General features: G+C 42.0%; 1 protein-coding gene across 1 annotated transcript in view; it reads right to left on the minus strand.

Moving 5' to 3' along the window:
• Positions 1-27,605, minus strand: part of MAP2K5 (mitogen-activated protein kinase kinase 5) — a 106,576-nt gene that overhangs the window by 41,612 nt on the left and 37,359 nt on the right. The window contains exons 9-13 of the mRNA XM_075273170.1: positions 17,584-17,623; positions 10,001-10,069; positions 9,831-9,912; positions 6,133-6,194; positions 2,424-2,472 (exon numbers count right to left, since the gene is read on the minus strand). Of these exons, the coding sequence (XP_075129271.1) occupies positions 2,424-2,472; positions 6,133-6,194; positions 9,831-9,912; positions 10,001-10,069; positions 17,584-17,623 (302 nt within the window). The remainder of the gene's footprint in view (positions 1-2,423; positions 2,473-6,132; positions 6,195-9,830; positions 9,913-10,000; positions 10,070-17,583; positions 17,624-27,605) is intronic.

A 27,605-nucleotide genomic window follows, 5' to 3' on the forward strand; every position in this document is an offset into this window, starting at 1 on the left:
AATGAACTCCGCGTGTACATATTCCGTCGCGGCGATGCTGGTGCAGTGCACTGGCATCCCATCGCGGCATTCCGCGATGGAGGAAGCCCAAATGAATAGCCCGGAGCCTCGGGCCGGGGCCGATTCAGCTGAGGAATCCGCAGCAAGATAGGGCAGCTTGCTTCTTTTTTCCGCTACTAGTCAATGGGAGCCATTTTTGGCAGCGGATTCAGCGTCAAAATCTGCTGCCAACTTCCCTCATGTGAACTAGCCTTAAAGTGCTGCGGAATATGTTGACACTATATAAATAAAGTTTAGTTATTAATATTATATTGTATCTGGCACTGCTTCCCATCGAAACAATAGGTAGCAGATTGGGGACAATTTTTCAAGGCAATTTTGAGATTGAAGATCATCTTAAATTCCTCTCCAAAGGATGCCATGAGAACATACCCATAGTGATCTGGTAAAACTTCATGGTTCTTGGGGACTGATCTGCCCTGTACCAATTACACACTTATGGTATATCCTAGGGATATACAATATTCTTGTGATCCTAAGGACCGACTGCTTCACCCCAAGTGTGAGAAGGAGCATTATCAAAGTTCCTTCCTCCCAACCATGATCCTGAAGACTTCTTTTCCTCTTAGTTGCGATGATTCCTAGTATATTTTTTCTATCTGCTATGAGCTTGTATGTGTTCTTTCTTGTATTATATTTCTGTATTATCGATGCTGCTGAAACGCACTGAATTTCTCCATGGTGGGACTATTAAAAGGATTATCTTATATTCCCATATAGTCAGAAACAGTTTTAGGGAAATTTGAGCAACTGCTATTTTTAAGGGGACAGGAACTCCAGAAACAAGCTAAAACCAGCTAGTACTATTTTGCAGTATGTGATGGTTCCATTTATAAACTGAGCTGCTATTTAGTGTAACTGTATGGCAGTATTACATGGGCTCTTTATTTGGACATTGTGTATTATTTAGACACTATATTGTATTACATTGGCAGAATATGACAATGCTACTATGTCAGAATGCATGGAGAAACGTGACCCGACACAAGACTTCTACTGACACTTAATGAGAAACACTTTATCATATAGATTATATTAATTCTTATGTACAACCAATCAATTACCGTATGTCAACAATTATGTTTGTGCTAATTGTTTTGCTGATTTATAAGGGCCAATTATAATTATGTTAGTTTATTAACAATAATTGCTTCATGTTGATCTTTAACTGGAGCCTGAGTAAGGATTATTCATATATGACAGCACATTATTCTTTGGCTATATGCAGTACTACCACATTACGGTACGATAGTCTGATACATAGTATGACACATGACAGTAGTTTTGGTACGAAATGAGAGGTTGCAACTTGGTATTGGTATAAATATATCATAGAAATCAAAAACGACACCACAGACTGGTATATAATCACCATTGCCGCATGATCATAGTACTTACATTACATGACAGCCTACAAAGCCATCATATCCTACTAATATTATAAGTGTGAAAGTTTGTGTGTTTGGATGTTTGTTCCTCAATCACGCTAAAACGCCTGGACGGATTTGCGTGCAATTTTCCACAAACATAGTTTTCCCTTAGGATTGAGTCACAGGCTACTTTTGGTGCCACTAAACATCATGGCTTCCTAGCAGGAGACTCACAAAAGCAGGACTCCTAGCCCCAGCTATAGACTCACACACACTGCCTGGCATTTCCTGCCTCAACCTGCCTGCACACTCCTTACTGTCACCTCAGGAGTAGCCCTCACTCTACTCACTCACATTTACATATAGATTTCCACTATATAACACATCACATTGTCTGTATCACTACATACACAATACAACACATCACATTGTCTGTATCACTACATACACAATACAACACATCACATTGTCTGTATCACGACATACATAATACAACACATCACATTGTCTGTATCACGACATACACAATACAACACATCACATTGTCTGTATCACGACATACACAATACAACACATCACATTGTCTGTATCACGACATACACAATACAACACATCACATTGTCTGTATCACTACATACACAATACAACACATCACATTGTCTGTATCACGACATACACAATACAACACATCACATTGTCTGTATCACTACATACACAATATAACACATCACATCAGCTAGCCTACCAAACTTTTTAAAGCACTTTTACAGTTTCACACGTCTGTGTCCGCCCAATTCTCAAATCACCGCAGACGAAGTCGCGGGTAAAAGCTAGTAAGCTCATAAGGCTTATTACTGACTTACCGTATCAGAATAACCCCCTACAAGTCTTCCTTTTACAATACTGATGCTCCCAGCTACTCTATACATCACTCAACCCCGACCATAAATAATATATCCTATATAATCAAGTGAAAGGACAGAGGATACGCACCTCTGTGTAAAATCTTTAGGCTCCAAAGGTATGTGAGGCCTTTCAACACCTAGAATAAAAGAAGCGTTTAGTATTAGGATTGTGAAGTATGGGATATTAAAATTTCTATTAAAGGAAATCCTATCATTAAAAGTAATATTTTTGTCCCTAACACATAGGAATAGCCTGAAGAAAGACTATTCTTCTCCTACCTTTAGATGTCTTCTCCGGGCCGCCGTTCGGTATATAATCTGGTTTTTGTTGGTAAACAAATGGGTTCTCTTGCAGCACTGGGTGCAGTCCCCAGCGCTCAAACAGCACTGGGGGCGTCCCCAATGCTGCGAGAGAACTCTCCAGCGCTGCCTCCATCTTCTTCAGGAACGGATCTTCTTCGCGTCTTCTTCCGGCCGTGGCTTCAAACTTCTAGGCCTCGGGCAAAGCCAACTGCTCATGCCCACCAGCCACAAGAAAATGGCCGCTTGCACAGTATTGTAAGCGGCCACTCATTTGCATACCGACAAAAACCTTATTATATACCGAACAGCGGCCCGGAGACGACATCTAAAGGTAGGAGAATAGCCTTTCTTAAGGCTATTCTTATGTGTTAGGGACACAAAAAATTGACTTTTAATGATAGGATCCCTTTAAAGATATAGCAGTACAAGAAACCGTGAAGAAACATCACTAGTGCTGGCGGTGATAAAAATACAAAGACTACTACGAACAATTAATTATATAGCTATAACGTATTGTCCAATTCAATGTGATTACAATTATTGTAATCATATTCCTATTAAAAATTAATAGTCTATTAGAGTTAGACAAAAACTGCATTTGCGCCAGCTTCTTACAGGTTTTGCTTTTAGACAAGCCTCAGTAGTAATATTTATAGGACAGGCCTGGGAACCTTCATAAGGCTCCTACCTGCCATAGGGAGCGGGCGGCTCCTGGGATCTGTACTGGCATATAAATGTAAACAGAGGGGTTAGGGATGGGGCGGCGGGACATTGAGATGGAATCAGGGGGCATAGACTCTGATCACAGCCATTATCACCAGGTCTCTGCTGTATAAAACAGTGGCGACCTGGTGGTTATGGCACCTGCTCTGCTTCTGAGCAGACATATAAGTAGTACGGTGGCTCAGCGGTTAACACTGCAGCCTTGAAGCACTGGAGTCCTGGGTTTGAATCCTGCCAAGGACAACATCTGCAAAGAGTTTGTATGTTCTCCCCGTGTTTGAGTGGGTTTCCTCCGGGGACTCTGGTTTCCTCCCACACTCCAAAGACATACTGATAGGGAATGTAGATTGTGGGACAGTGACTGATCATGTCTGTAAAGCGCTGCGGAATATGATGGCGCTTTACAAGTAAGCATTAAATAAAGGGGGTTAAATTATACCTAAACTTTTTTTAATTATTTCATATATCAAATCATATATCATCTTGAAATCTCTAGTCCAGCATTCCATACACTACTAAGGACAGCTGGATAACCCTTTAAGAGACTTCTCTCCTTAGAAAGTTATATTATCAGGGATAATATAATCCAGATGTATTAGGGCTGGGCAATTAATTGAAAAATAACCAAAAGCAGCCGTAACTCCGGATAACTGGCATCATTTTGTGCATGTTGGTTATTTCATCTTGGCTATTACCATATATACTCGAGTATAAGCCGAGTTTTTCAGCACAGTTTTTGTGCTGAAAAGGCCCCCCTCGGCTTATACTCGAGTCAAGCCAAAAAAAAAAATATATATATAGAATCTCCCATAAAATAGTGAAAAATAAAAAGAAGCTTTAAAAAAATATAAAAAAATAAATAAAATAAAAGTTCTAAATCCCTCCTTTCCCTAGAATACATATAAAAGTAGAATATTGCTGTGAAACACATACACATTAGGTATCCCTGTGTCTGAAAGTGCCCAGTCTACTGAATATTGGGGACCTGCAGTGCTCCTATTCCGTCAGGAAGGGGTTAATAGGAGCACTGCAGATACCCTATAGTCAGCCAGGCTGAATTCCAACTGGGGGAAAAAAAAAAAGTCCTCAAGCTCAGGGAAGTGGCAGACAGACAACCAAAACACCCCCTCCCCTTTCCCAGCACCCAACATCTACTGCACCCAAAAACTCTGACCATTTTCATTTTTGAAATGCTCCAGTAGCTGCTGCATTTTCCCCCCTCCCTATACTCGAGCCAATAAGTTTTCCCAGTTTTTTGTGGTAAAATTAGGGGCCTCGGCTTATATTCGGGTCGGCTTATACTCGAGTATATAAGGTACATTATTTGTGTGGCCTTACCTGCAGTTTAGTTCACATCGAATACATCCAACCTTGAATTGTAACTATTATATTCTGTGATCTCTTCAGATCCCAAAGGATAATTAGCGGAGGTCCATGAGAGGTGAGCAAACATGAAAAACACTGCTACTCACTTCCCCTGGGCTCCAGAACTGCTCCTGGTCCTCTTGAAGCCTACTGAATGATGTCAAGGACCACTGAGGCCTGTGATTGGGCCTGAGTGATCACGTGGCATCACAATGCAAAAACGTAAGCGTGACGATGCCAATCACCCTTATGTCTTTGTGTCACAATGCCAAGTACAACTGAGGCCCAATCACATTCCTCAGTGATCCTTGACATCATTCAGCGGGCCTTAAGGGTCAGTTCACACGTGAAAACCGCCTAGCTTATTTGTGCGAGGTAAAAAACCTCGAGGAGTTTTTTTGACGCTGTTTTTTGCATTCCGCGCGGTTTTTGACGAGGTTTTTGACGCGGTTTTCGCTAGCGGTTTTCGCTAGGTTTTTTTTCCCTATATGTGCTATAGAAACTGCAGGCGAAAACCGCGCGGTTTTTTGCAAAAAACCGCGCGGTTTTTGTGTGCAAAAAACCGCGCGGTTTTTTACCGCGCGGTTTTCGCCTCCCATTCACTTCTATGCAATTCTTCAGGCGTTTTCCGCCTGAAGAAAGGTCATGTCGCTTCTTCAGGCGGAAAACGCTAGGAGGAAAAAAAAAGCTAGTGGTCTACATAGACCACCATGTTAAAGGAGAGGTTTTTGAAGCGAATTCCGCTGTCAAAAACCTCCCCTTTGCCCACGTGTGAACTAGCCCTAAGAGGACCAGGAGCAGTTCTAGAGTACAGGGAAGGTAAATAACACAATTTTTTTCATGTTTGCTCACCTCTCATAGGCCTCAGCTAATTATAATTTGGGGTCTGGTTCAGATATGTCCAGTCTGAACTAAACTGTTGGGCAAACCTCACAATGTTCACCCAATACATACTTATAGATGAAAAGGGGTGTGTTTTAAGGGGCATAGCCTAAATTAATTGTAAGAGAGGTAAAATGTCCAATTAATCGAGATTTTGATTTAGGTGATAATTACCCTGAGTTAACCTGTGTGTAGTTAAAGGGGTTATTCAGGATTATAAAACATGGCTCTATCAGAAGGACCTCCTAGTCCTCTTCTTCTGAAGTGACACCATATTTGAGGGTCACACTAGCCATGCTGCATCTCAGCCCCATTCAAATGAACGTCACTTGCTGAGAGGTGGAAGTGGAGATCTCTCTAAAAGAAAGCAGTCTTTTAGAGAGAACTCTGGATAGCCCCTTTAAGTCCTTAGAAGCCTCAGAGAGGTCTCTTGATCAATTTTCAGTGCACAGGGTGCTGGAGTAGAGAGAAAGTAACATGGGTAAGTGAGGAACAATGGTAAATATCATGACACAAAAACTTACTGCAACTGAAATCCTTCCAAGAACTTGCTCAGGAATTTTTCTGTATACATCTAGGGATCCTCCTGTGAAAAACATATCACATTGAACACATATTACCTTGTTCCAGGCTATGCTGCTGCTAACAGATAGAATAAAGATAACTGTGTAATATAAAATATTCCATGGCTACTCCTTATCAATACATCCAAGTAATATGATACAGTAGAAAACTACACTGGCTTTCTATGGAGAGGCTGCTCTACCAGACATATGTACAAAGTAGGAGCTGCTCCTCCAGTTAACATTTACAGCTCCTTGCAAAAGTATTCATAACCCTTGATCTTTTTCATATTTTGTCACCTTACAACCACAAACTTAAATGTATTTTATTGAGATTTTAAGTGATGGACCAAAAGCAAAAGTACTCAGCCCCCTGTTATCTGATACCCCTAAATGAAATCCAGTGTGCACAATTGCCTTCAGAAGTCACTTAATGAGTTAATAGAGCCCAGCTGTGTGTAATTTAGTCTCAGTATAAATACACCAGTGGTTTGTAAGAGAACACTAGTGAACAAACAGTATCATGAAGACCAAGGAACTCACCAGACAGGTCAGAGATAAAGTTGTGGAGAAGTTTAACCCTTTCACTGCCAATCACGTAGCTCTACGTCCTCCCAGGGTGTCACTTGCATAGCCGAGGACGTAGAGGTACGTGCTTAACATCTGATGCCCATATCTCAGGATTCGTTTGGCCTATGAAGATAATTTTAGATTCATTTTAAAGATGAGAATCTCATCTTTAAAATGCCACCAAGATCTTCATGTTAACCCTTAATGTGCCAAAGCGATTCACTGTTGAAAACGCTATTGGGGATTTAGATCTCATTGAAGATCTCAATTCCTGACAGCATTTTTAACAGCAATTCGCTAAAAATCTGTAAGGGCTATTATGAAGATCTTGGTGTCATTTTAAAGATGAGATTCTCAGCTTTAAAATGAATCTAAAATTATCTTCATAGGCCAAACGAGTCCTGAGATACAGGACTTTAAATTGTCCCCCCCCCCCTCCTGTCTCGGGAAGTATTAGTGAAACAGGAAGGGGAGAAGAACTTGCAGCTGCAGGAGCTTGCACGGAGACACAGATACAAAGATAGAGAAGCATTTTCTCTGATCTTTGTGGACAACCTCTATGTGACCCTAGGAGGAGGGGGGAGGAGGGATTTAGTCCCTATTTCCCCCCTCCTGTCAATCAGATAGCATACTGATTTGCTGTCTGATTGTCACATACAGGTATAATATAATTCCCCCTGAGCTTTACTAGTGGGGTATTCTTTTGTTATACCTCCTGAACACAACCAGGAAGGTTATTGGCGCTATGACCCAGACATTTACTATTGTCCAGGTCGCAGCGCCAAAAAAAAGTCGCACCAAACACTTACACAACACATATAAAGTCATGAATAAAGTTTACATTTCACCCAATCCCTGTCCATATCTGAGCTTTCTAGAGTAAAATACGCCTCAAGCGATATCCGTTACATGCTAAAATAATAGTAAAAACTATTATCACTAGAGATGAACGTATAGATTGCTAAAATTTTTATAGGGGGATGGAAATTAATATTTTTATGTAAAGTCCTATTTAATTTGCATGCACAAAATGGAATGGCGCATTTCTGCGATTTTGGCGTTTCTTTAACACCCGCCCCTGTAAATATATACATGTGTGGTATGTATAAACTCCTCACATATTGCAGTTTTTTGGAAAGTACATTATATTTGCAGAAAGGGATTGCTTGAGCCGCACTTTAGTGGCAAATTTGAATTTTTGTGCAATTTTTGCTTGCAATATCTGTTTGCCGCAACATTGCATGAAAGTGGTTGTATATATGAACTATTAAATTGTGTTTTTATATACGGTATGCTGTGCAATCTCAAAAAAGTTAGATTTTGGTATCACAGTCACAGTTTGGTAGGTGCAGTATAGTTTTATAACATATTAGTGAATAACAGCAAAATCCTGCCTATCTTCTGTATTAGGGTTTTTGGGAGTCCGAGCTCTTGTTGTAGTTGATGTTTGCAGTACATATAGTATATATACACATTGTATACACCTTAACTTATTATTTTAGATGTATTTTGTATATGAATCTGAGATTGAACATGAGTTTTAGGTGCAAATATGTGTTTTAGTGCATTTTTAAAAAATAATGTTTTGTGTTTGTCACTAAGTTGCATGAAGGTGGATGTGGCTATCGATGACCCATTGAGATATATGTAATCTTCAGGTTGTCTACTTTCAAAAAATATATAGGGTTTAGGGGTTCACTTGCTTTTCATGGTGTGTAATCCCTAGATTTTATAGGATGATACTTTTTTAGCATTTCCAGCTTCAAAGCAGATTTTTGTTCCTTCCAGTTCTAGCAATTTTCTGAAGACATGCGCATGCGGGTGCAGGCCATAGTGATATGTATGAACTCTGTACATGTTGAATTCTTATTTTTAGGAGGTTTGGTGCATATAATTTATTGTTTGGTTTCCAGTTTTAACAGCTAATATAAATTTATTTGCATTTTTTCATAAAACATTCACTTTAAATCAAAATTGCATGAAGGTGCCTGTTCGTATACAGTACCAAGTTGCATTGAGACAATACTGCAGGTGTCTACTTTAAGAAAATATATAGGTATGGGGGGGGGGGGGGTTGGATGCTTTTTTAATGTTGCAATTTAGCATTGATTTATTCATCTCAAAACTGTAAAAATTGCTCTGGCTACTGGAGGTGCAAAATTTCCAGAGACCCTTGGCAGCGAAAAGGTTAAAGCACCTCCCAAGGAGCACTGTTCAGTCCAAAAATGGACAAAGTATTCTACAACTGCAAACCTACCAAGATATGGCTGTTGCAAGCCACTGTAAAGTTATTGACTTCACTGAATGAGCCTTTCAACAAATAGGTGACCATAACTATAAGTTATGTGGTTCTTTTAGATTGAGGTGCACAACTTTTTCCAGTTCAAGGGCACACTGAAAAACTACAACTTCCAAGGACTGTAACAAAACTTAAAAGGGATATTTCCCATCTGAGCTATCTCCATTATACCTGGAAAGGACAAAGTTCCTTACTCCTCTGGAGAGAAAGACACCATACATGCACATGGCTCTCTCCATTATACAGTATTGAGCAAATGTTTTAGACAGGTGTGGAAAAAAAAAAATCAGCAAAGTAGGAATGCTTTAAAACTATTGAATTCACAAAAGAGAAATCTAAATCCCATCAATATTTGGTGTGACCGCCCTTTGCCTTCCGTCAATTTTTCTAGGTAGATTGTGGTCCACATAATGCACCTGTGCCACAGGTTGTGCATCCCTGCTTTAATGGGAACCCGACTGTACATTTCAGGGACACAGTGGTGCCCCCTCTGTGGATTGCCCACTCAACTCTGAGCTAAACATTTTAGTGCAGATTCATTTTTGGGGTCTGAGGCAGTTGTGCCCCTTTGCAACCAGTCATAACCATCTTTTCCACCCGTGAAGCTGAAATTGGCACAGGGGCTGGGGTGGTTTAGGAGTCACTTCTTGTCATATTAATTAGATTTAGCTGTAATAAAATTGGGGCTGTCATCTTTATTACATTACTAGTTCTCCTTCATTTACTACCAGAACAGCAAAAAGTTCTAGGCCACTCATATATTGTCAAATTAATACCGGTCTGAACTCACCATCCATAAATTCCGTACAGATAGAAATTCGATTCTCTGCAAAAAATGCCCCATAAAAGCCGATTATGTATTGAGAGTCACACTGTAAAGAAGAGAAGAATAGCTTTGTCAGCGAGCGCTGCCTTGTTTGTGACAACAATTCCCAAAACAGAGACGCCAAGCTCACGCACCTTGTACAGAATCTCCAGCTCTGACATAATCTGTCTCTGCAGCTCCACAGTAATGTCTAATGGGATGACCTACGGAGAAAAGACACAAAACACTTGTCACTGATTGATACTGTGTGTTCGGCCTGCCACAGATAGCAGCGGCACGCTCCATCTCCAGACCTCAAACAAGCCATCTCTGGTGCTCCCACACTGGCACAAGTGCACTGTTCTCCACTTGCTGATGGAGCGCAGTTGTAAAATATATTAACGGAGACAGTGTGATAAGAAACATTACTACACAGCCGTACATCCAAGTCTCAGCCGGCTGACACAAGGCGGGCAAGTTTTAGACACATTTCATCATGTAGGTGACAGTGTTTGTAGCGATACGTACATGGCCATTAAGTCAACAAATGCCTGAAGATTCGTGGAGAGTAACGTACTGAGGAGCACGGGTGTGACATGATATGTGCATGTGATACAAATAAAGTGGGTTGACAATGGAAAAAAAGCTTTGAAAAACTTTTCATCACATGACTAAATTTATTATTCACTCTTAGATAAATTAAACAAGAATTTGACCAAAGAATTATTGACCTACAGAGGTTCATAGGCCAAAAACATTCAGAAAATCAGATGACCTGCTGTGGAACACCTGTAGGTTTCTTGGTGGCCTTCCTATGGGTTCCAACCTTTACATTTCCGCTGGTTTTAGGCTCAGAATATGGATGAGATTGGTTTTACATCTCATCTGCTGCTCGTACAGATGGCAGAGGGTCGGCCTCTGACTATTCAGCTAAGATCAAGCCAAGTGCTAAAGAGGTTTATTGGCACTTGATATTAATGGTTACCCCATTGGTATCAATGATGAAAGGTCCAACGTCTAGTGCTCCCACGATCATCTAGCAAAAGGGGCTCATTGCCATTAATGATGAAGGTCCAATGTCTAGTGCTCCCACGATCATCTAGCAAAAGGGGCCCATTGCCATTAATGAGGAAGGTCCAATGTCTAGCGCTCCCACAATCATCTACCTAAAGGGGCCCATTACCATTAATGATGAAGATGAAGATGGGCATGGTGGCTCAGTGGTTAGCACTGCAGCCTTGCAGCGCTGGAGTCCTAGGTTCAAATCCTGCCAAGGGCAACATCTGCAAGGAGTTTGTATGTTCTCCCCATGTTTGCGTGGGTTTCCTCGGCTATTCCGGTTTCCTCCCACACATCAAAGACATACTGATAGGGAACGTAGATTATGAGCCCTATATGGAACAGTGACTGACAATATCTGTAAAGCGCTGCGGAATATGATGGCGCTATATAAGTAAGCATAATAAATAAATAAATGAAGATCCAATGTCTAGCGCTCCCACGAATTGGCTAAAGGGGACCATTGCCATTAATGAGGAAGGTCCAATGTCTAGCGCTCCCACGATCATCTGGCTAAAGGGGCCATTGCCTTTACTGTCCAGGCACAGTGCCATTCATTTGGTAGCACCAGTGCCTGGTATTACAGCTCAGTCCCACTAAAGTGAATAGAACTAAACTATGATACAAGGCGCCCCCACAAAATATGTGGCACTGTGCCTGGTGAACAATAAAGAAGCTAGCTGATGGTAGGGGTGATGGAAGTCGGACCTCTTTTGGTCTTGCGATCGATCCTGGAAAACCCCTTTTACTATGGCCATACCAATTCATGTATAAGAACAGCCTCCACATTACAGAAAAGCTTTATCTCATTGTATCATGCATCACTCTTAATAGAAGTTAATGGATTATGTACAAATTATTGTTACACCCATCAAATACACACTCCTATTCATATAAATACAAAAAAAGCGGAGACGACCTGACAGGGAGTAATCTAGCCTTTAAGTGTGAACCCTTCATTCCTTACTGTGTGCCGGAGTTCCCTCTGGCACTGACAGGAGAATATACACATTGTGTCTTGACGCGCATCTTATACAATGCACTCGTATATCTGTGCAGCCGTCAGAACAGACATATAAATTAAGATTTATATGTAGTAGGGGGAGGAATATAGACACACGATATGCGAAGGCATAAATTAAATTTCAGAACGCAGGCATCAAAAGGAATAGAATAAGACGCAACCTGTTTCAATCACAAGCTTGCTTTAGGGTTATTTATAAACGCTCTGACTAATCCAGCTTGTACTGTAATATAGAACTGCCAAGAGAAATTTAAAACACACTTCCCCAAATCAATAGTCATTTGCCAACTCCACTCACTTACATTTTTCAGAACAGAAAAACTTGAAAAAAAAATAATAATTTGCTGCTACATCATAGCAATTTTACTCAATTAAAGTGTGAGAGGCATTTAACCTGTGTCAGGTGCAGCCGAGGGAGGAACGTGCCCCAGGGACAGGTCAAAATGCTGCGTAAGTAAGGGAGGGGGGCTTAGTCCCAGCGGAAATAGTCTGCTTCTGGGATTACTACAGAAATAGGATAGGTAAAATGTGTTTGTATAGGTTTGACAATGGGTCAGAACCACTGTTGGGTCACGTACTAATAAGGAAATGGGAGCTGTAAAAAGACTGGTGGGAACCCAACCAATTACTATAATGGCGGTCATAAGTCTGTCGGACCACCTCACCTGCATGGCTGCAGTGCTAGGGTAGTGGTCATACATGTGTCCTGCTGCTCTACTCGGGAGTGAACCTATACATCCAAGCTAAATCCACATTATGCAAGGTTCACTCTAACATACGGGTTCCTCTTCTTCAGGTTCACTTGGGGACCTGAAAAACGGAAACCCTATCCACTTGAAAAGCGGTTACCGCAGAAAACCCTTGGACCCCATAGATAATGTCGTCTACTGGGTTTCCACCAGCAGGAGTTTTCTCTCTGTATATTTTAAGCAGTAAGGGGATGGAGTCCTCGAATGGTCACCCAACACAGGCATCACTGCTGCCTTATTGTTAAGGATTATATATATATATATATATATATATATATATATATATATATATATATATATATATATACATACACACACACACACACACACGAATGAATGAGGGAGAAATAGACTCCAACCGGATGCAGAATTGCCAGGAAAAAAAATGGATGAGAAAGGGACAAAGCCTGAATTATATGTAGGCTACAAAAACATACAAAGTTATTTTAACAATTCTCTAGAAATAAATCCAAAAGGAAGACATGAAAAAAAATTGATCCTTGAGCCGACCTCATCTGACAATTGACAAACATCATTATAGTTCGATCCACTTTGGGAATTGTTGGATGGCCATCACTGAATGGGCCATGGTAAATTGGGTGTCAGACCTTGCAATCACAATACATGGGTTTATTGAACAATTCTTATGTTTTATGCCTGGGGAATGCTCTTCATTGATTTCTATGATATGTTCAATGGTCATCAATATGACCATTACTATAATTCCCACAGGGGGGTGGCATCCAGGTTTTTCCTACATTGCAAATCTGCCTAGACATGTAGCGATGTAAGGATCAGTTGTATTTCTGCATAAAACCTCATGCACATGAAACAAACTGGGTCCCTACAGTCCAGTTCTATGCTATGAGCCAATGGCAAAGTATGCTGCCATATTATACCTCAATAGGGCATCATACTACAAATGTGTTATCTGTAATCTGGTCTGTGATGGAGCGTTGAACAATGAAATAGCATTGGATATACCAGCTGGCTAAGGAGTCTTAAAAGTCATACAACCTGGGAACAGATATGGAAGATCAGAGCTTATCTGCTTTGAAATCATAAGGGCTAGTTGACACGGGGCAAGTTGGCAGCGGATTTTGACGCGGAATCCGCTTCAAAATCCACTGCTCCCATTGACTTCAAAGGGGGTCGCTGGCTTTTTTTTTTACCTGGATAGTGAATAAGTGACATGTAACGCTTTGTACACAAATGTGGCGGGTGTTCGTTCTCCTTGTCTGTCAAAGGACCAGAAGAATGGACCGCAAAACTAGAGATGGATAACAAATGGAGATCAAGAGATCTCACTGACTGTAATGAAGTCCCACCAGACAAAAAAAGTTGGGCTTGAAGAAGTTTTTCATCTAGCGATTTAAGCCAAACCTGAGCTGGATGGAAACCCGGCTCAGATGTAAATCCTCAGCCTCACTTGACAGATTTCTCATCCATAAGCTTAGATGGGGCCTCTGAGGTCCATTAGATTATTTGTATCACATATTGTCACCTATAAGTTGGTGTGTTAAATGGATATTGCCATCGGATATGACATAGATTTCCTCTGGAAGTCGCAGCTGAATGGAGGAGAATGGGGATGTCCCAAGTCACCAGGTGAGGCGGCAGGGTGGGTGACAGAGGTGGAGATTGTATCCAGCAGACATGTACAAGGTGGGCAGACCCCACTCTATTACATTACGTTGCAGTCCTGGGCGGTCGGGTATTCAGACCAGCACTTGCGGGGTCAGGCGGGGAGCCGGCGTACACTATGTGGACTCTTTGGTGCAGGTGATTAATTTTCTGCTGCTCTGTTTAAATTAGCTGGAAAGTCCTAAAATATACAATTCTAAATAAAGCAATCTATCAATGTCTGTCAGAGGAGACCTTGTACACAAACCGCACCAGAGAAAAACACAGCAAACCGCCCAGGTCAAATTAGGCTGATGTTCAGATTTAATTCACTTAATCACCGGCGACACAATTGTCTTCTTCAGTAAGTAAAGCACTGCAGGGCATAAGATAGGATTACATGTCCACGTGAAAAGGGTTATCTGCCGCCTCATTCTTTGTATGCCGGAGGGGCGAGGAAGGCAGAGGGATGTTACAGCTATGCACATAGTTGTTCCGACAAATTTGCGAGCAATTATTATAAGTGAAGGGGAATGAAGAAAGTGAGCGGGATCTGGTGTTCACAAGTGTGGATGACTAAAGGGTCTAGTGCCAAATGTACCACCAAACATCGCAGCATATCTGACAGAACTCAAATACGTCTTCCTTTTTCTATTTCAGGTCTCCTTCATCAACCTTATTCACTGATCTCTTAAATGGTCACAAACATTTGCACAAATCGATGGCACAAGCAAACAGAATAAACTTTTTAACATATCTTATCAGAGAAAAATGTTTTTCTTCTCCACTTATTTGGCTCCTTTACCTTCCAACGTCTCTTAAGCTCTTCACTAGTTATGAATTACTTGCTGAATCCATCTTGGTCTTACAAGACTGACTCATAAGCATCAGGTTACATTTGCCCATGAAAGATTATGGTGGTGGGGGGGGAATAGGAGGGCAAGAGGAGCCAACTGAAGCAGGGACAGAGGTACAGACTTTGTGCTGCAGCTCATGGTAAGTCTTCTATCTCAACCCATGTGCTTTATTCAGATCAATACTGTTCAGTACACTTTATGTACTAAGTGAATGAATGAATAAATGAATGAATAAAAAAAGGTTAGGGAGCAGTCTTTCCTGCTTTCCCCATATACTGTGCAAGGGAATCATCATGGCGCCCTTGTCTAACAATCACTAGATCAGGGACAATGAGAAATAGAGATCAAACTTAGGGAAAACTGCTAACAAAAACGCAAAAAATAATGGCCACACATCCTGAAAATTCTGCAACTTTTTAACAAAAAGAACAGATCATACTGGATGACTTACACGGATTGCTTTGCCTATGATGGAAGATGACTAGATAGTCCACTGGTTGTTCATGTAGCTGTCTAGAGAAATTCTAGTGGAGCCAACAGAAGTCAGCCAACCATCTAATGTATAGAAGTCCTCCTGAATCTCACCACCACCACCAATTGGAGGAAAGTGTCAGGCATGTTGGATTTCAACATGCTTCTGTTCTTGGGGAATATACCTTTCTGGCAGAAGATCGAGCAGCTTCTTTCTCCCCTCTCCCTACTCACAACACAAGCACAATTTGTCCAATGTATATCTTGTCCAATGTATATCTGGTTGACATCTGCGTTTTGTATTCCGTTTGGGGAGTCTGCTTGGGGACCCCCTGAACGGAATACTGAATGCATTAAAAAGCGGTTAGTTAAGAAACCACACGGACCCCATAGACTATAATGGGGTCCATGTGTTTTCCGCATGAATCATGCGGAGAGAAAAGTACTGCTTGCCTTATGTGTATGGCCAGCTGAACTTTTTACCTTATTTCAGAGATTTGTTACCAGTGTATTTGGTGTATAAGATCCTTTTTAAATCCCGCATTTTTATAGAAAAACAGAAATATATTTTTCATCAGGGAAAAGCTAGTGCAGTTTAAGATAATCATCCAATTTTAAAATATTACATTTCCATATTATTTATTTCTTAGAAAACAAAAAAATGAGAAAAAAAAAAAAAACCCTAGCTTTAGCACAGCAACATGTCTCAAGACCCAAACTTAAAGTGACAATGATATTCCATTTATTCCTCTTGTGTCAGGCAATCTAAGCACTGATATAGTGACCAGGGGAGTGAAGACTCGAGGGACATTGTTGATTCATGGGTTATTTTATTTCTGCTGAATGACACAATTTGTTACCAAGTCCTTCAACCCGTATGCCCATTGTAGTTTATTAAAACCAAACCAAAATCAATGGAAGAACAACTAGGAAAAATCCAAAAATTCTGCAGCAGACAGCTAAGCAAAGAAATATGGTACTTAAAAGGGGTTATCTACTGGGATTTTAAAGGGCTCTATCACTAGATTTACGTGTTATGAGCTAAAGATATGTCTGAATAGCCTTTAAAAAGGCTATTCAGGTGCTGCTATTAGTTTGTAAAAAGACCTCCCCATTTTTGTTAATTACCGTGGAAATCGATATGCAAATGAGGTCAATTGTGCACAGTGGGCGTTCCGTGCACCCCTTAGTGTCATACCTTCTGGTCGCCCACCGCTGCCTCCAATCCCTCCTCCTCCTGCTTATTCACCGCCTCCATAGAATAGAAGCCACCATTCAACAGAAACCGCTGACGATGGAGGCGGTGAATAAGCAGGAGGAGGAGGGCTTGGAGGCAGCTGTGGGCGTCCAGAAGCTATGACGCTAAGGGGTGCACGGAACGCCCACTGTGCACGATTGATCTCATTTGCATATCGATTTCCACGGTAATTAACAAAAACGGGGGGGGGGGCTTTTTACAAACTAATAGCAGCACCCGACTAGCTTTTTTTAAACCAAGCGGTAACCACACGGACCCCATTTATAGTGTGTGGGGTCTGCAGATTTCCTTAGGTAACCCCTTTTTTATGCGTATAGTTTCCGTTCGTGTTGTCCCCAAGTGGACTTCCCGAATGGAAACCTAAACGCTGATATGGCCTAAGATGATGTGACTGATAACGTGATGTACGTTTTACAAGTTACTTTGCAGGGAGAACATCACATGATGGGAAGTACATGACGTCACAACCATTACAAGTGAGACCTACAATCATAATCGTGTGACTATATCAATGACACTTAAAGAAGACCTTTCACCACCTCTACCAGCAAGTGAACTTGTAAATATAAAGAAATTCACACCGTGGCTTCTATATAATGAATGTAAGACCAATAATATTCAGCATATTTAGTTACAATAACCACTTACACCCACAAAGTCAAGGTCACCACATAAACATAAGTAAGGGTTTTCTTACCTTCACCGCAAGGATCTTTCCACTTGGTACATGGTATGCCCTGCAAAAAGAAAATAGAATATTTTTGGTTGCATATTGAAAGATACCGTAGTTGTAATTTGTCACTTCCACAGAGAATGTGAATGGTTTTCCAGGATAAGAAAATTTTGTGATGTAAATGGCCTCTAAAACTAACTATTCTTATCATATTGGCCATATAATATCTAAATAGTGAAGAGGTTAAAGTAAAATTCTTGTGAAGAGAAAATGGTAAAGCCCCTGGTGGTTTAGGCGAATGATGTCGAGCCATGATTAAATGGTATGGACAGCACATGGATGACATCTGGGTGTCAGCCATGCCTCCACGGCGCCATTGACTAAGTTTAGAGCACCATGGGCCGCCAAACGGAATAGGACCAGTCCGGAGTTTTGCCCCAATCTCGCAGCCCCATGAAAAAAAAACACTGTCGTGTGTATGAGGCCACAGAAATGAATGGGTCAATATCTTAGCCGTGAAAAACACACCTAGCGCACAAAGAATGCACAAAGGAAACGACATTTTACAGTCACAGCAAAGTCAATGAGATTTCATGTAATCTCCTCCACCCATTGCAGAAGAAAAAGCTCTGGAAAACTAGAGCATGTTAATTTTACCTATCAGAACATTGTGTTTTACCCTTAGGCTTAAATGGGGGGAGGCAAAAAATGAAAATAAGTAAGGAACGGAAGTATTTCTACTGCATATTTTTTTTTTACCATTACGGTTTTCCCCCCATGGTGGTTTTTATCTGCATTCTGCGTGGTGTAGCCTTATCTATAGGTTGCTCCTGGGCGTCCATGTTACCCCTCTCCAGAATCCTCTGTATTGCTTGCATTAATCCAATATGCCTTCATTACATGTGTATAACCGATTATGGCATGGATGCCTACAGATGACAGAAATGACTCTGCAGTTGTCAGGTGTAAACATACCATAGTCTCATGTAGATCACTCCATACGTGAAATCCATCACATATAATGCAGGGACACTACTGCGCAAATGATGCCATGAGTCTTTTCTCACGCAACAGAATATGGTACAGTCTATCATATGAACATCCTAAAATACCTTTGTGTCTCAGCCCCCCCACCAAGCCCACTATCTCCCTGTCTTATTAAGGCTTTCAAAAAACCCTGAAGCTGTACATTACAGTACCAAATAGTATATCTAAATGAGACGATAAAATCTCTCAGTTCCTCTCTCATAAAACGCTATGTAATGAAGGTTTCAATTTCTTTAAAATATGTGCCACTTTTCCTCAGTGCCACTTAGCGTCTAACTCCTCCAAGAGCAGAGTCTGCTCAATAATTCTAGGAAAATCTACAAGTACGGGAGTCGGGAGTTCATCACACAAATGAACTTCAAGTGTTTGCGGCTTCTTGGGGTCAGGAAAGAACAGATGTTAAAGGGGAAGTTCCAGTTATGAAAGAGACCATATCTCCTGCTAGAACTTTAAAGGGGTTCTCCACCTTGGACAACCCCTAGTGGATAGAAGGGTCCCTTAAATAGCTGATCATAAAGTATTCTGCTTTTGGACCTTAAGCGATCAGCTATAATCAGGGGAAACTTGATAGCAAGTGTCAAATTTCTCTACAGTGCCATCACAGGAGAAAGTGAGCATTACACACAGTACCTATTGAGATAAATGAGTGGTATATGTAATGAAGGACAGAAGATACCAATTGTAGTTGGTCTACATTACGCTCTGAACAGAGCAACCTCACCCTGTACTATAATCTAGAATGGCAACCCTTTGAAGAATGAAAGTGGGAGATGGGTGATATGATTCATAATGTATTCCCTGTGCCAGCTTCAGGCCATGGACGGATACAACTGGCACTGTAGTTAAGGTTGTGCCACAAAACAGATCTGCTGGCACCTGCTGGCTTCTTTTACTTCCCAATCTAAAGCTAAGGCTCCATGAAGTGGGCCACAGCAAAAAAAAGCTCTACAGGAAAAACAAACAAATCACGTTTTTCCCGCTGCGTTTTCTGCTTCAATTATACCTATAATAAAACTGCTGCCGTTTCCCCTGGACTAATTGACATGCTGCGATTTGCAAAAATGCAACGTTTTTGGAAATCGCAGCATATTTGCAGCGTGTAATTTCCCGCACTGTGGCGATGGGGTTCAATATTTTCCATGGTGTTTTAGCCACGTGGGGCCCCAGATAAATACGTGCCCCACCAGTGGCGTAAGTAAAGTCCTGTGGGTCCCGGGGTAATCTTTTGTCCGAGGTCCCCTACCTCATCCCTACAGTGAATTCTTGATAGTGATGGTTACGGGTGTTAAGGAGTTTAATCCACCTTAGTGTGGTTAGGGTAATCTGTGGGACTCCTTGGTTTATGGGCCAGATGGCAACTGCAATCTCAATGCCAGTGCTTATTGGCCCCCTAAGGCTGCTGGGCCCCAGTGCGAGCACACTCTATGCACCCCCTCAAGTTACACCCCTGTGCCCCATCCATCTCTGGTCCTGGGGGCCACTTGTTTATTACATTACCACAGTTGCCCACATTAAACTTGGTGGTCTCATTTGCGGCAAGTGCACTGCCTGTCTCTACATAGTTTCTGTGTTCATGCCGGTATACCAGAACAGTGTGGAGCACAGAAGTTTGGAGCAAAAATGCCACCCTTATTGCTCCAGACTGCTCATTTGCATATTGTGAAATGAATCTCTAGGCAAGGGAGACAACAATTTCATGGGGAAAAAGTACATACTGACTGACACATCCAGTCTGACCTAACTGTGCAATGCTATGCTTCACCCTAGTGGCAGACTCCCTTTCTAAAAAAATAAATAAATAAAATCAATAAAAAAATTACGGATCGCAGTGGCAGATTCCCTTTATAAAAAAATAAATAAAAAATTATGGATCGGCTTGTCTGTTTTTAAGATGAACACAAACCTATGGTATACGTTACTACATTGTATCCTTCAAAATCCAGAAACAGATCCATTTTCAATCTCTTTGCAAATGGCTGGCCATCTATATGCATTCTTTTTTAACCATCTACAGAGTACAAAGACACAATGTGAATGGACCCCAATTTTGCTTTATATTAGAATATTCATTTTTGGGGGCTTTCACTATTTAGCCTGAAAATAATACAAAAAATAGAAAGAAAAACTAAAGAAAAAAAAAAATCAAATAGGGGGATGTGAAATAAATCATTAACACTTCTTGCACCCAAGTCTGTGCCAACTTAATTAGCCCATCATGAAACTGGACTCTGCCTTCCAGAGATGCCTCTACAGTTTCCCAAGCAATTAAAAAAGGGAGGCTTAATGATTTAATTATGGTGTGCGCCAATTCACCCGTGGAGGCCTGGGTTAAATTTCTTGTGCACGGTACACGCCTGGTTTGGTTTACAGATCACTGACAGTACCAATTTAACATTTAATTATGGGGATGATTTGGGTCACAATGGGAGAGCGCAGGTGGGCGGTGGGCACATGTCACTAGGAAGGAAAGGGAATGTGCAGGCTTTAGTTGGAGGTCTCAATTGCCTCAACTTACCCCAAACACACAAACTGTAAAGTGATTAATGCAGGCTGAATAGGGGATCTGGTTACACTGTAACACACACCTTCCACGCACCTCTGTCTTACTTAACAGCCAGTCCCTTAAATGAGTCTGTAACAGATGCAGTAATTACCTGTCCGTCTGCACCATTTGCATACTTCTAAGCGGGACGAGGGACCGCTAACCCTTTGTGGGCAGGGTGCTTCCTCCCATCCTAGCCAGAGAACAACTCCTAAAACAGTCTCCCAATTCCTTGCCTACTGGGTAACCTTTTACTGTCTCTACGGCTCTGTTCACATTTCGATCTGGGTTTCCACCAACTTTTCCAATGCCAAAGAATAACTCCACAGCACCATTATTGCCGTTAAAAGTACCAGAACCTTCCATGACCTCTAGAAACTGGACCAGTCACAGGGCTCACAGCGCTCTTATACAGGTTCCAGCACAGGAGGCTATTTGGAACAGCTGATCAGTGTGGGGTCCGGGTGTTGGACTCTCACCAATCTAGTTGGAATTACATAGGTTACCAGAATCAAAAACAGCCACCAGTCTGACCTTTGAGGTCTAAACTTTTCTACCCACATGTATTCAGAAACAACATAAATTGAGGGCTAATTCCTCATGTCACTACACTGGGGCAATACAATGTGTCATAATGGGGGGAAAGGGATGCAACTAACCATTCCAAAGGAGTTTTAAAATATTTAAAAAATATTTATTCCCAGAAAAAAACTCTTCACTTAGTTCTCCAACACCCACCATTCCAGTTCATCTGCTGTAACCTAGAATTCTAAAGATGGCTATACACTTCCAATAATCGTAGGCCGAAAACCTCCGACACCCCACTTGTGTCTGCCAAGCGAGCACGTTGTTTTTAATGAGAGAGGGGAATAAGCTACTGCCAGAATCTTCTCTGGTGGAGGCTAATCTGAGAACAAGAGAATTGGGCACGCTGAAATCCAACATGCCCCCTAGTGGTGGCTTTTCCCACACATGAGCAAAGGATCGGACATGTTGAAATATAAGATGCCTTATCTTTTTCATCCTGACATCATGTGTTACGGAAAAGTCTGCACATTCCAAATCCTGTTGAAGTCAGTGGTTACATCCGACTTCTCTCCTCTGTTTGGGCACCATGAAAGTGCTTTATCGCCCGATTACCTATCCTTAGGATAAGTCCGCAAGTGAAGATCTGCAGGGATCCAGTCTCCAGCGATTAGCTGTTTAAAAGGACTACATTGATTGATTGAATACTGTAACCTTGTCACAGAAAACAAAGCACAGCAATGTACATTGTATAGCAACTGTACTTGGTATTGCAGCTCAGCCCCATTTAAAGAGGACCTTTCACCACTTTTGGGCACAGGCAGTATTATATACTGCTGGAAAGCTGACAGTGCGCTGAATTCAGCGCACTGTCGGCTTTCCCGATCTGTGCCCGGTGTACAGAGCTTACGGTGCCGGTACCGTAGTGCTCTATGGTCAGAAGGGCGTTTCTGACCATTAGCCAGGAACGTCCTTCTGCCTCGCGGCGCCAATCGCGCTGTGCTGTGGAGCGGGGAGGAACTCCCCCCTCCCGCTCCTGATAATACTCGTCTATGGACGAGCTGTGTGAGCTGCTACCACTTCAACCAAATGATCTACGTGATCCAGGGTGTTAGATCTTAGCTAATCTTCAATTGATGACCCATCCTAAGGATAGGATATCAACTGAATAAACCTTGAAAACACCTTTAACCCTTTCACTGCCAAGGGTCTCTGGAAATTTTGCACCTCCAGTAGCCAGAGCAATTTTCACAGTTTTGACATGTCTGAATAAAACGCATATTTCTAAATTAAATATTTGTCTAAGACCCCCATACCAATATATTTTCTGAAAGCAGAGAGCCAGGGGAATATAGCTTGAACAGATCTATCTTGGAATGCTACATTACACTTGTATACATTTGAGTTAAAGTTTTTTTTTTCTAAAAAAAATCCAAAATTCCAAATCTCTGACCTAAACTCTACCAAATGCATACTGACATAATGTCTTTAGTATACTAAAGTCTAAAGTGTCTTTAATTCAACAATACTACATATATGTGACTAAACTCCCTTTAAAACCCTAAAAAAGGGCACCTCAAAATCTTGATTTTGACCTTAAATGTGAAAAAAAATAGTAGCATGAATAAAACATGCCATATACATTAGAATCAATGACTAAATCCCATAAACCTACTGTATATACACTCACCGGCCACTTTATTAGGTACACCATGCTAGTAACGGGTTGGACCCCCTTTTGCCTTCAGAACTGCCTCAATTCTTCGTGGCATAGATACAACAAGGTGCTGGAAGCATTCCTCAGAGATTTTGGTCCATATTGACATGATGGCATCACACAGTTGCCGCAGATTTGTCGGCTGCACATCCATGATGCGAATCTCCCGTTCCACCACATCCCAAAGATGCTCTATTGGATTGAGATCTGGTGACTGTGGAGGCCATTGGAGTACAGTGAACTCATTGTCATGTTCAAGAAACCAGTCTGAGATGATTCCAGCTTTATGACATGGCGCATTATCCCGCTGAAAGTAGCCATCAGATGTTGGGTACATTGTGGTCATAAAGGGATGGACATGGTCAGCAACAATACTCAGGTAGGCTTTGGCGTTGCAACGATGCTCAATTGGTACCAAGGGGCCCAAAGAGTGCCAAGAAAATATTCCCCACACCATGACACCACCACCACCAGCCTGAACCGTTGATACAAGGCAGGATGGATCCATGCTTTCATGTTGTTGACGCCAAATTCTGACCCTACCATCCGAATGTCGCAGCAGAAATAGAGACTCATCAGACCAGGCAACGTTTTTCCAATCTTCAATTGTCCAATTTCGATGAGCTCGTGCAAATTGTAGCCGTTTCCTGTTCTTAGCTGAAAGGAGTGGCACCCGGTGTGGTCTTCTGCTGCTGTAGCCCATCTGCCTCAAAGTTCGACGTACTGTGCGTTCAGAGATGCTCTTCTGGCTACCTTGGTTGTAACGGGTGGCTATTTGAGTCACTGTTGCCTTTCTATCAGCTCGAACCAGTCTGGCCATTCTCCTCTGACCTCTGGCATCAACAACGCATTTCCGCCCACAGAACTGCCGCTCACTGGATGTTTTTTCTTTTTCGGACCATTCTCTGTAAACCCTAGAGATGGTTGTGCGTGAAAATCCCAGTAGATCAGCAGTTTCTGAAATACTCAGACCAGCCCTTCTGGCACCAACAACCATGCCACGTTCAAAGGCACTCAAATCACCTTTCTTCCCCATACTGATGCTCGGTTTGAACTGCAGGAGATTGTCTTGACCATGTCTACATGCCTAAATGCACTGAGTTGCCACCATGTGATTGGCTGATTAGAAATTAAGTGTTAACGAGCAGTTGGACAGGTGTACCTAATAAAGTGGCCGGTGAGTGTATTTCCAAACAGCAGACACCCTGACGATCATAAAAATACCATCTAGCTTATTATACTTACAGCCACCTTCATGCAACTTTTTATCAAACATTGATTTTTTGCAAAAATCACACAAAAGTTCAAGTTTGAGACTAAATCTCTGAGACAGTTTGAACTATATATTTAAGCAATTATATACAGTCACAATTTTCATCTCACAGTAGCACTTTATACGATCGCTGCCTGTTCTTCAGCACCAGAGATAAGAGAGGGACAGACTGAGTAGTACTGCGGTCTTTTTTATGTGATATCTGTGATCAGCGACCTTTTGGTCAGCTGTTCGCTGGCTTATTTTATAGCCCATGTTCCTAGCTCTCCAATGAGATGAAAATTGCGATGCTGCTTGCAATTTTCATCTCACTGTAAAGCTTTATGTGAGCGCTCCCCTCCCCTTCTACTGTCGCGTCGTGGAGCGTTACCGCCGACTTTTTTAGTTGACAGCTGCGATCAGGGACCCCCTTGGTCAGCTGATCGCTAGCTTATTTTAAAGGGCAGACTCTTGGCTGTCATATAAGCTGAAAATGGGAGCGCTCGCTGCCATTTTCAGCTCACTATTCTACTTTTTATAGCGCCTCCTTCTACATTTCTATAGAAAAAACAGGGAGCAGAATCTGCATGTATTAACAGTTTTGGGAGCGATCGGTGACCTCTAAGTCATCAGATCGCTTTGCCATTTTAAAGTCAAGATCCTTGGCTTTAAAATCACACTAAAACTATCAAGATAGCCCAACTTTTGACAGAGTTATGGGCTTCAGTAGCAAGGACGTAGTAGCTACGTCATCGGCTACTGACGTGCCACCTTGGGAGCACGTATATCTACGTGCTTGACAAAAAAAATGGTTATTACTTAATATGGTTGCAGAACTTTTCTCATACATGATGTAGCGACTAGTTGGGACTGGAAATCCAGTCAACGTCTGTGTAAACATCTCCAATTACGTCAGGTATAGACTTCTAGACTGAAACTGCTGTAGGTTGGAGGTTATTATTTAATTCAGACCTTTCCACGAGTATCTACATTAACTGAGTTAGAGCTCGGCGGAGCTTTCCATTGTCAGATGTGCCTACATAGCCCCTGGGACTTTAGTTGCGCAAACCTTTTAAATGGGCCTTTTTATTTTGCGTGACGCTTAAGTATGCAAAGAGGAAAGAAAAAAAAAAAACAGCTCAGAAAACCTTTTCATTTAAGAATCAGCCTGTTTCTAATTAAACTGGTGCCGGTAACTGGTTGCCTAAGTTTTAATCAGTTTCAATCACCTATTGATCTGCATACAGAAGCTAAGCAAAAATCATCTGAGTAAGAGATGGTTTGGGAATAGCTTGAGCGGAGAACAGACCCAGCGGCCTTGGGAAATAAGTCCTGTTTTAAGCATCCGATAAAGAAGCTGTTCAGCACTGCAGCCCAGGACCCAACGCAGAATGACTTTAACTAACCAGCAGAAATTTATCATCTTCAGCCAAAATCAATGTTCTGATCAATCCCCCCCCAAACACTGCCGTCTGCAGGGACTAGCTGGCAATTTAGGGAAATTACACCATGTAAATGCTTGTGCTTTTAATTGAACCGTTTCATCAAGACGCCTTCCTCAGGCCGGCCCTCCATCTATCTGCCCTGTACCAGGCACTTTGTCTTGTGTGATGCAGCCAGCGTGGGGCAGCACACCGAGACATAGATGAAGCTCAGACCTGCAGCAAGGCAACGTAGACAGACTAGCGGCGGGACAAAGGGTTATAGGAGCTTGAAAACTAAAAAGTCTACGGATCAGAAAAGTGCAGGTTATAGAATACGTTTCACTCATATGTACAAAAATAAATCTGAACTGGAGTTATGGGGAGGTGACGGCGCAGACATTACTCAGACCAGCAGGGAACAGTAGATTGTATTCAACTACATACTGCATAAGAATATAGACTTCAGATTTAACCCTTTAAGGGTGCATTCACAAGGAGTAGCGTGCCGCGTGATGTGGCACGTATACGGCGTGTGAGACTTTGAGCGCCGTAAATGCTCCCATTGATTTCAATGGGAGCCTGGATCGTATACGGCGCATTATTTTGCGGCCGCAAAATAACACGATCCAGGTTCCCATTGAAATCAATGGGAGCATTTACGGCGCTCAAAGTCTCACACGCCGTATAAGTGCCACATCACGCGGCACATTACTCCGTGTGAACTCCCCCTAAGGGTTTATTTTTTGCGTGACGAGTAGAGATGAGCGAACAGTGAAATATTCGATATTTGTTTAGAATAGTCCCTCAATATTTGACTATTTGAACGAATATCGAATCCCATTATAGTCTATGGGGAAAAAAAGCTTTGTTTCAGGGGAAACCACTATTAGACTCAGGAGAGTCACCAAGTTCACTATGACACCTCAGGAAATTATGCCAACACCTCTGGAATGCAACTGGGACAGCAGGGGAAGCATGCCTGGGGGCATCTAACATGCCCAAGTTCCTGTATTACGCCACTAATAATGCGGGAGCTGACTTTTTCCCATAGGAATGCATTGACCAGCGTTGATTGGCCGAATGCCATACAGTGTACAGCATTCAGCCAATCAACGCTGGTTCTGCCGGAGGAGGCGGAGTCTAAGATCGGTCCACAGCAGTCTCCATTGTGGTCCGATCTCAGATGTAGTAGAGTTGACACAGCTCTGCTACATCTCAGGTATAGCAGAGCTGAGCAGGAGCTGACTTTTTGCCATAGGAATGCATTGACCAGCGTTGATTGGCCGAATGCCATACAGTGTACAGCATTCGGCCAATCAACGCTGGTTCTGCCAGAGGCTCGTCTGTGAGGAAGCAGAGTCTAAGATCGGTCCACAGCAGTCTCCATTGTGGTCTGATCTTAGATGTAGCAGTGTTGAGCGCACAGCTCTGCTACACGTGAAATGTAGCAGAGCTGTGTCAACTCTGCTATACCTGAGATCGGACCACAATGGAGACTGCCGTGAACCGATCTTAGACTCCACGTCAGGAGTGGATTTA

This window comes from Leptodactylus fuscus, chromosome 5 (genome assembly GCF_031893055.1).
Source record: "Leptodactylus fuscus isolate aLepFus1 chromosome 5, aLepFus1.hap2, whole genome shotgun sequence".
In the NCBI taxonomy this organism is placed as follows: Eukaryota; Metazoa; Chordata; class Amphibia; order Anura; family Leptodactylidae; genus Leptodactylus; species Leptodactylus fuscus.